Here is a 10278-nt window from a genome sequence, read left to right as displayed (position 1 = left end):
AACCATCACAAACTGTAGCTGAGTTGCAATTCAAGTGCAGTTTTTCAAAACCTCTTTCATTATCTCAAGTGGTGAGGCATTTGTTTCCTCTGAGAGCTACAGCAAAGTGTGCAACATTTAGTAAATCCTGAAGGTTCTTTCTCTTTGTTGTATGCATTTAAACAACACATTAAAGCCACAACACAGCTGGTGGAACCTGTCATACTTCCCAGGTAAAGCTGATGAATACATAAAGGATGGCTGTTAGTGGCTGAAACACCCCCTTCTTTCTGTGATTTGCTGTTGCCTTGAGTTAGATCCTGATCTCTTTGTAGGCCCTCTCCCAACAAGCATTGACCTTCTGCTCCGACATGTAAAGAGCTCCACAAGATCAGAAGAGGGAGGGAGGAGCTGTGAATAAAGGCATCACCACTGCGAGCAGCTCAGAGACTTCATCCACTTCCCTCCACACTTCTCTCCCTCTCCTCTGTCTCTCCGAGTAGCTTTATCTCTGTGTTCAGTCTGGAAACGGAGATACCTTGTTGGCGGCACAAAGGAGCGGTTCTGTAATAAAAACAGCTGTCTCTGGTGGTCTCGGTGTAATTGGGATTGTTAACGTGGAGAGCTCCTGAGGGAGGCGGCGAGGGGTACGTCTTTGTGTAAAGCACACAGACACCTCGGCAGCACTCCTTGATTTGGATGTAAGTTAGAGAGTGAGGAGGAAAAAAAGCAAACAAGTCACCTGAGTTATATCAAGCATTGCTGCGTGTGCTCTCTCTATTTTACTTTGGCTTTACTTTTATTTTTAGACATTGCAGATTTATTTATATGTACTGAAGCTTCTTGGAGAGAGAGAAATCTTTTCTCAATTCTGCTGAGGCTTCATGTTGTTAAATGCAGGGTATGACTGCACCTTCTTTTTATGACGCCAACGTGCCCTCCAATTCCTCAGTCAATCAGTGTGATGACGCAAATTGAGTAAAAAAATATTTATAAGTGGAAAAACATTTTGCTCCCTAATCTTCACTGGTAAAATAAAAAAGAATGACACAAAAAAAAAAAAAAAAAAATAACTTAATGGTGTAAGGTTTTTTTAAGGTTGTTGAAATATTTATTTGGTTTATTCTTATAGTGAGCATATATGCATTAATAAAACCTTTTAACAAATTAGATATGTCTGTTTCTTATTTTTAGGTATATTTGAATTTTGCATGTAGTGTTAAAAGGTGTTATTGTAGGCGGTATAAATACAAACATTACAAAACTAAGACTATGTTATATATTATTTAAAACTAGACTATATAAACCTACCCATGGTAGTCCCTTCAAAGGTAATTCTGTTAAACAGCCTGACATACTGTCCTCCCTCAAACGTGAGAAAGCTGTTGGCATAGGAAGTAACAGTCTTAGGTACGTGAACACACTCACCAAAATGTTGAAAATGTACTTCAAAGTCAATTGCTTGGGAGCAGCTCGGGCTGATTTATTTGACTTAAGATATACTTTTTTGTGTGTTTCATTGTGGATGAAAATTTCATACACCGATTTAGAGGTGGTGAAATATAAATGATTTCTTTAAAGTTTCATCATAAATCAGTCTGTCGGTATATGTGAGCAGACACTGATTGCTCCTTGATGTCTCCTGAGCCTGATCTCTGTCTCCTGATGTCTGGAGGTGGCTCCAGCAGCGCCTGTTGTCCCGCTGGGAAGGTAACACATTTCTGCAGCTGGAAGGCTCCTCTTGCAATGTAAAAACTGCTGTGCAGCAGCACCAACAGGCTTTTTGTCGTAGCCGCGGGGGCACACTAAATGTCTATATGCATCAAAACAAAAAAATAAAACAAAAAATAAATAAATAAAAAAAAGCCAGTTGACATGTAGCGTTCACAAAGAGCTGCCGTAGTGAGGAGCGCGTCTGCCGCCACGTTACCGCTGCTGCAACATCTGCAGCCTCGATTAAAATGCTTTCAGACTTTTATTGAAGCGCTGCACAGGCTGTGGCCAAATAGCAGGGCGGGGATGTGTAGCCTGTAATTAGGCTGAAGCTGCACTTCAATAATCAGTGCAACGGCGTGAATTTAATATAGGTTCCTTAACGGTATAAATTATTAACCTATTCAAGGAGGATGAGGTTTCTACTCCTGTCTGTCAAAAACACTGACCCTGGCTTCACATCTGCTGTGTGTTGTGACACATGTCCGTGTGTGTGTGTGTGTGTGTGTGTGTATAAAGTGGTGTTTTTTAAAATTAAAGCCCTACAGGAAAAGAAAGTAAATCCAAGAGGTTTTGTTTCCACACTTCTCTAACCTCCAAGAGCGTCGTTACATTAAAACAATTATGTATTCCTATAGACGTGGCTGTATTAAACAAATGAGACAAGCCTTGTTAATTACGACGTGATTGAATGTTTTAATTACGTTAAAGATGATGTGCCTTAATTAGAGGAGAGATAAGATAATAGCCTGCTATGACAAGTATATAGATTTTCAATTAAATGCTGCTAATTATTTTTAAACCCTTCCACTTTTATAGTCATTAATTTCAGCCTAACTAGTGTCCTAAACTCCATGCATAAAACAACGCAACTCTACTAAATATCTTCCTTTTTTTGCAAAGTTGACTAATTGATTTCTCGTATTTAACCCGAGGTTTTTGAGATTGATAAAATAATCATATCAACAAAAGGAAAACTGAATTAGAGGCGATAATTTGAAGTCACTATAAATTTAGATAGAAATGTCACAATCTAAGCAGCTGCCAAACATGTTGGGATGCGTTTCATTTTTTTTACTTTGCTATTTTAAATTCACAGTAATTATTTTTTTACTTTGCAATAATAACTTTGATTTCTTTTAGCCTATTAATGTAGGAGAGGAGCTGTCCATGGTGTCCGTCTCCTTTTTTCCTGCTTCTTCACTGACGCGATCGTCTTTTGGCACAAGTTGAATTGTTTTTCCAATATTCAACAGTCTCTAAACTTCACAGGACGTGGTGTTGGTGAGGAGCTCTTGGTGGTAAGAGGTAGAGTCATTGGAAATAAATGTCTTTTCGCAGACTGCCCATGCGCAGAGTCCCCAGCGGCGGCGGCAGCGGCGGTGGTGGTGGTGGTGGTGGTGGTGGTGGTGGTGCGGCTAATGAAGAATAATAAATCATGAAAGGGTTTTTCAGGTACAGCTGAAAACAGTGTTTATGTGAGAGGCTGAGAGACAGAGAGATGTGGAGAGTGAGAGGTGTGTGTGTGAGAGAGAGAGAGAGGAGGAGAGGGAGGGAGGAAGAGAGAGAGAGAGAGAGAGAGAGAGAGAGAGGCGGAGAGAGACTCAGTCTGCCCTTCGCCTCAGAGCAGACGCAGTTCGGGTCCCCGCAGCATTCAACGTAGTCGGAGAGGTTCAGTACAGAGACTGTCACCGCCACTGCTTCTCACTTACGGTCATTTTCAAGACGGCAGCTTCTGACAAAAAAACAAACAGGTCAACGAGAGCGGCAGCAGCGTGAGACGTCAAGTGTTCTGGAAATCCTGAGAGACGGAGAGAAACTTTTTACAGCTTTTTTTTTTTCGGGGGGTCGTCTATGAGGAGCTTTGGCAAAAAGACAAAAAAGATCCAAGGCAAAAAAAAAAAAAAATCTATATTTAGCCTATATGATACAAAGTTGGAGCCATTTGAAGGAGAAAAAAGAGAAAAGTTATTTTTGAACAAAGTCCACAAAGGAAAAAGGTGTCGCCTGCGCTCAGTTGCATGGCTCGTTGGTTCCTGCGACATCTCATTCACCATAAAGACGAGACACCTCCATACCTCCGCTAGTAATAAGAAATACATGTGATAACTTCAGTGTTGGACGACCGTCTTCAGCCTACACTTTATTCGACAGTGACTTGAGATTCCTGCAAGCAATTGGGCTTCAACTCCCGATCGAGGAGGCGGAGTCTTAACTTATTAAAAGGAACTTGCTGAGGCTTGGACGCCCGCAAATATGATGATGATGTCTCTGAACAGCAAGCAGCCTTTTGCCATGGCCCACACCAGCTTGCCCGAACCCAAGTACTCCTCGTTGCATTCCTCCTCATCCTCCACTTTGACTTCCAATGCACCTTCCTCCTCCTGCTCGTCCTCCCGACACAGCAGCACCATCATCAGCAGCAGCAGCAGCAGCTCGGAGGCGATGCGCCGAGCCTGTCTCCCAACCCCACCGGTACGTATTCTGCATAATCACTGCTTAAAGGCACATTTTGACAGCCCACTTTTTTTTTGTGCTTGATGTTTTTTTCATGTCTGCACAGCAAATCACCCAACACCTCCATATTTTTTTCCTCTGCTCAACTTATGTATTCAGTCGGCTTTGCCTTTCATATTAATTTTTATGACCTGGGATGTTGCATGTGTCTTGTTTTGTGTGCTCCTTTTTAGGATTTCTTTTTTTCACATTCTGGAAATGTTTTAAACCGAGGAGTGGAGGGAGAATTCCCTGCTGACAGTAATGTGTGCATTCTATTTGCAATTGCAGAGCAATATATTCGGAGGCTTGGATGAGAGTTTGTTGGCCCGGGCTGAAGCTCTAGCGGCGGTGGATATAGTCTCGCAGACCAAGAGCCACCACCACCCTCCACATCACAGTCCCTTCAAGCCGGACGCAACCTACCACACCATGAACACTCTCCCCTGCACCTCGTCGTCCTCTTCCTCCTCCTCGGTGCCTATTTCTCATCCGTCCGCCCTGGCCGGCCACCACCATCACCACCACCATCACCACCACCATCAGCCTCATCAGGCACTGGAGGGGGACCTGCTGGACCACATCACCCCAGGACTGGCACTAGGAGCCATGGCTGGACCGGATGGCTCGGTGGTTTCCACGCCTGCGCACCCTGCCCACATGGCGGGCATGAACCACATGCACCAGGCAGCCATCAACATGGCTCATGCCCACGGGCTACCACCGCATATGGGCATGAACGATGTGGACGCCGATCCAAGGGACTTGGAAGCCTTCGCAGAGAGGTTTAAGCAAAGACGGATCAAACTCGGGGTTACCCAGGCGGATGTAGGGGCAGCTTTAGCCAGCTTGAAGATACCTGGAGTGGGCTCCCTCAGCCAAAGCACCATCTGCCGATTCGAGTCCCTCACGCTCTCTCACAACAACATGATTGCTTTGAAGCCCATCCTGCAAGCGTGGCTAGAAGAAGCCGAGAAATCACACAGGGAGAAACTTAATAAACCCGAGTTGTTCAACGGCGCGGAGAAAAAGAGGAAGCGCACGTCGATAGCTGCGCCGGAGAAGAGATCACTGGAGGCCTATTTTGCCATTCAGCCGCGTCCCTCCTCGGAGAAAATCGCAGCAATCGCAGAAAAGCTGGACCTGAAAAAGAACGTGGTGCGGGTCTGGTTTTGCAACCAGCGACAGAAACAGAAACGAATGAAATACTCTGCATGCGTCTAGAAACCGCTTTAAACCACCGCCCGCGTAAAGACTTGGAACTGTTTAAAGACGATTTGTATCATATTTCCTATCTCACACCTTTTTTTTTCCAATCATCGATGACTTTGTGCTTTGAACTTCGAAAAATTCCTAAAACTGATCAGTGACTGATAAACTCGAACCCCCCCCCCATCACCCCCCAACCCACCCACCCCACTCGCTGAGAGGCAGATGTGGAGTCAAGTAAAGCATCGTTTGACAAAGCAAGTAAGACCACTGTTTCCACACTTACTATGCTTTCCAATGCTTCCAGTTTGATGTAGGGTTCATTTCAAATGAGACCTCTAGTCAGGATCCAGTGAAAACAGCATTGTTATTTCCACACAAAACGAGGCTAGTTGAATTCAAAGCACTTGGCTGGTGACTATTGGTGTCTAGATTTTGTGGCTTATGAAATAAGCAACATTTTTCCCTGCGAGCTCATGACGATGCAGTCTGACATTAATTCAGGGTCCATGAGGGAATTACGTGGACAACACACTACTTGGTCTTGAAAGCTAATATTAGATTACTGCCAAATAACCCTATGTAAATGAATAATTTACTCGTCACACACTTAATTTTGTGTCTAAATGTGTAATTAATTCCACTTATTTTGTTACAATGCGTGATCAGAGTCAGGGATCTATTTTCAAGATACCCGGGGTATGGGTTAGGGTAGCGTTGTTTATTATTAGGCCTCAGTACGTGCAAATATCGGAATAGTAACTATTGCAATTTGAAAAATGTGTTTTCTTGCCGGCTGCAATAAGTTTACAATCCAGCGTGGGCCGGCATCTTATGAACTATTTATTGAGTGAGGTCATGTTTACTTCATTATATATTTATTGGGATTCCCCCCTCCTCGTTTTGCTTGAGAAAATCAAATTCTGACAGCAACTTAAAGCGTGTTGTTCTAGTTTAAAGGGAAACGACTGTGAAATAGACAGTCACAAATTTTAATTTACGATTTCTAACCTTTGAGATGGTACAATCGAGATATATATGAGATAGTATTCTCTTTTTAAATTATTTTATGTATGTTTTCTGCTCTTTATTTGTATAAATATACGCGCATCATTATGAAGTCGTTGCTTGTTAAAATCACCTTGTTTAAGTAATGTTTTTTCTTGAAGAGAAAAGAAACAGCTTCATGGAAGTATAAGTGTAAAATGTAAATATTTCATTGGAACCAGTCGATGCACATAAATATATCCGTACAGGTTTTTGCTGTATTGCTGTTTTAGCTGAGGTAACTTATTTCTGTAATGTATGTTGCTTTTGGTTCCTGGTTAAATTATTCTATTAATTTATTACATCCATGTAATTTTAATTTATTTAATTATTGAACTGCAATATGTGTTTCATTAAAGAACAAACTTTAACATTTAATCGTATGTTTTCCATGACTACACTGTGTAACGTGGCTCATCCCGACATATTAATATTCTTTTATTTATTAATCTACTTATTTATTGATGAGGAGGAGGGAAACGGTTTAGCTGTGGGCTGCACAGCTTTTAAGACGATATTTTGTGGCTTCTTTAGACTTATCTGACTTACGAATATTGCCATTTTTTTAGAGGCAACATGATTTTGGCTTTACCAAAAGGTGTCAGGTTTGGTTTTTAGAAACGGTCGTGAGCCCTGTTCATGTGCTCATGAGCAATGCACTAGCAGGAACCTCACCCCCATCCCTACACCCAATCTGTTCTCCCACTGTCTGGGTAAGAGATGAATAACTAAAATAAAAACGTAAAATGCAATTAGAAATTGCTTTTTGCCTTTAACTTCTCATTCCACCGTCCTCCTCCAGGCCTGATCATGAAACAGGCCTTACAGGAGCCATCCCATCAATGTTAAAGACACACGTGGCTTCTCCACTGACGTGCTGCCAGCTTATGCAGCTCACTGTTGCCTTACCTGAGAGCAAATGCTAATATTCTATTAGAGTCTAATCAGGGGGTCTATGGAGAGCTGGATGGGTCCCTGGAGCGCAGACTTGCCAGATGTCAGCCCGCCAGAAAAACAGCTCGCCTGCCAACGTGCCCGTCTCTATTTAAATACACACTCAAACATGCTTCGTTCGTGCATGCTGGCTCACAGGCTTTGAAGCAAAAACCTTTGGTTCGAAGTTATGGTTAGATAAGAGGAGGTGGAGAAGGAGGAAAGTGCAAAAAAAAAAAAAAAAAAAAGGCATTTTGAGTGTGATGTCCACAGCAGAGCTGCTGTTTTGGGGGCTTCAGGGCTGGATGGCTGAGAGCTGAGCCAGCGTTTCAGCACCATGGACAGATATCTGAGAGCCAAACATTAGCATTTCTGAAAGCTGTCCTCCACGTTTACACTGATTATTTACAGCACCTGGAATACATCTGCATGCATTTATTTTATTTTTTTTGGATAATTTTAAACTCATTATAACAGCAAATGTTATGCCAACAGGAGGAAGGAAGGTGATTTTTACAATACTTGAAATATAAAAAAAAAAACACACCTGTTCAAAATATCTAATCATTAGCCATTTAGAGGTTTGACCCTGAAAATGTTGAGTCAGGTATTTTTATTGTTTTCTAACATCATAATTCTTCTTATGCACCCCCAGGTGTTAAAATCTGTCAAATCAGTTGATTTTCCTTTATTTTTTTTTTTTTTTACTAATTTTATCTCAATTACAACGTGTCACGTTTATTCTTCTTGAAAATCATCTAACAGGAAAACAGCTGCATTTTAATAATCCATAAACTAAAACATGTTCAGCCGCCCATTCTCGTGACAAATTAAGAATATCAAAACCAGCATTATTAACGAGACAGCGATGATGGTTCATCAATTAAAAGATGCTCCTGGTGAGTGCTTCTAATTTCCTCTAAATGAGCCATTCACTTAATACGTTAATAAGAGCGAATTATTAAATTACACATCGAATTATGAAAACCAGATAATTATGAAGAGCGAGTTAAGTAGTCATTAGCTATCCCGGTTAATTACCGCTGGTCAGGGAGGGCTGCCGACTGAGGGTCTCATCGGGAATTGAAATTAACTTTATGCAGTGAGCATCGTTGCAGCTTGACAAGCCGGAGCTCTGCACAGACAGACAGACAGACAGACAGACAGACAGACATGCAGACAGACACGCAGACAGACAGACAGAGCATCTCAACCAGACTGCTGCTGCCTGCATTCACTTTCACATATTGGGAGAAAATCGATCTGGACCCTTTGATAGTGAGTCAATGTGGCCTGAGCACTGAAAACAAACACACACAGCACAATGCAGAAAATCGAAGGTCTTTTTTATATAATAAATATGTGAACCACACAGTTTGCCTTAAAGCCACAGGCTGCATGGGCTCCATACATTGAAACGTACACATAGAGACACTGTGGGAGCTTTCTACAAAACGAAAAGGGCAACCCTGTTTCCTTTTGTTATAATTACGCGCTCTGTTTTATTTTTCTCTTTCCCCTGAACATTTCCCCCCTTTCACAGGGATACTGATGAAAATTTAATGAAGCCAGGGACTGTCGGAGCTCCGCCTGGGGACCTGAGAGTAGAATATTTTAACTGTACATTTACGCCAAGTGTCTGCCTTCAAAGACGCGACTGCTCTCGAATTAGACGAACTGTAAGCCATAAATTGAGCGCGCTACACACCATATAACCCTTTATTTATCATCTGCTGGCTCCTTTGCGCCGCCAAAATATTGTGCAACACCCGTCACATGGCTGCCTCCATGTGAAGCGGCAATCGCCATTTGATAGTGTCGCCAATCAGTTGTTGTTGATGCAATATTAATCAGCCATCAATAGTCATTAGTTTGTTAAGTGTTTTCCAGAAACTAATCGATGGAGCAGCATTGGATGGCTAGAAGGAGGTTGGTGGGATACTTTTTGATCTAGGATGGCATGGAGAGGAGGGAAAGGCGCAGTGTATCTGCCAATGAAACAGCTCCATCCCTCTCTCTCGCAGCCGCACACACTCAGAAAGAGAAGAGTTGATACAAGGGGCAGGCACACTTTCTTCTTCAAATACTATATTTTTCATTCCACCAACAAAAGACGTTTGTAAATCCTCATTTTTTACTCCGACTGAAAACTGAATTGCTAATTAAACCGAAGCGAAGCTGCTGTTGTTCATCATGTCTGTGCTACAGGACACATCCGAGACTAAAGTTGGAAACTGACATTAAAACTGCAAGTTTCCGTGTTGACTGACACTCACCTCACTTTGTACTACTGCAACTATAATTAAACAAAAATTATGTTAATGTTGGACACGACATGAACACCGAAAAACAGCCAATCGTTTTAAAAAACGATCCGTGTTGCATAACCTTTATTTTGAAGTCTAGAAGTCGTGTTGCAAACTCTGTATATTGACATAAAGACATGTTCCTTTATTTTAAGGCAACTCATAGTTTTGATGCAATTAAATAAAAATTAATATGTACATGTTATAATATGGGCATCAAATATAAAGTTATACACCTGCTGTGAAACACAACCATAAAAAAAAAAACAAAACCTGAATTTGCAAAGTCAAATCATGTGAATGTGTCCTCACTGGTGATTCTCACAGTATCTTCAGTAAAATAGCTCAGGGGCGTGATTAGAGGGTGGGTGCTGAGAGGCCACAGTCACCCCTGACATGTGTCCGCCACCATAACCATTATGTGGATGCAAATACCAAATTTCTTCCTTTTCCCCAGCGCTTTTTCATCTCTCTCATGTATTTGTTAATAATAGAAAGGTAACATAATGTTTAATTTCGATACAACATTAGAATTATTGATTTTGTAGATTTTCCTTTATTTGCCATACAGTTCATTGCATTTTGTGAGTGTTTT

At 41.7% G+C, this 10278-nt stretch overlaps 1 protein-coding gene across 3 annotated transcripts; it reads left to right on the top strand.

Moving 5' to 3' along the window:
- The first annotated feature begins 3691 nt into the window (after positions 1–3691).
- pou4f2 (POU class 4 homeobox 2) lies at positions 3692–5452 on the top strand. Of its 3 annotated transcripts, none has more exons than XM_026360326.1 (3): positions 3692–4025; positions 4119–4171; positions 4451–5452. In XM_026360326.1, exons 1-3 carry the CDS (start codon positions 3949–3951, stop codon positions 5410–5412), a joined length of 1092 nt encoding a protein of 363 aa, XP_026216111.1. In that variant the 5' UTR covers positions 3692–3948; the 3' UTR covers positions 5413–5452. The 3 variants fall into 3 exon arrangements, with proteins under 3 accessions (XP_026216111.1, XP_026216110.1, XP_026216109.1); XM_026360325.1 differs by having other exon boundaries at positions 4116–4171; XM_026360324.1 differs by having other exon boundaries at positions 3692–4167; positions 4480–5452.
- The last annotated feature ends 4826 nt before the right edge of the window (positions 5453–10278 follow it).

The sequence above is a fragment of the Anabas testudineus genome, chromosome 1, assembly GCF_900324465.2.
Source record: "Anabas testudineus chromosome 1, fAnaTes1.2, whole genome shotgun sequence".
Classification (NCBI taxonomy): Eukaryota; Metazoa; Chordata; class Actinopteri; order Anabantiformes; family Anabantidae; genus Anabas; species Anabas testudineus.
Note: the sequence above shows the minus strand (reverse complement) of the source record. Positions and strands in the feature narration are given on the sequence as shown.

What these genes read in the sequence shown, in the direction of transcription:
- pou4f2 (XM_026360324.1), top strand. Translation starts at nt 3,949, where the DNA reads ATGATGATGATGTCTCTGAACAGCAAGCAGCCTTTTGCCATGGCCCAC. An exon ending in CCTGTCTCCCAACCCCACCG is followed by an intron (nt 4,168 to 4,479) that starts GTACGTATTCTG and finishes TTGCAATTGCAG; the next exon opens with AGCAATATATTCGGAGGCTT.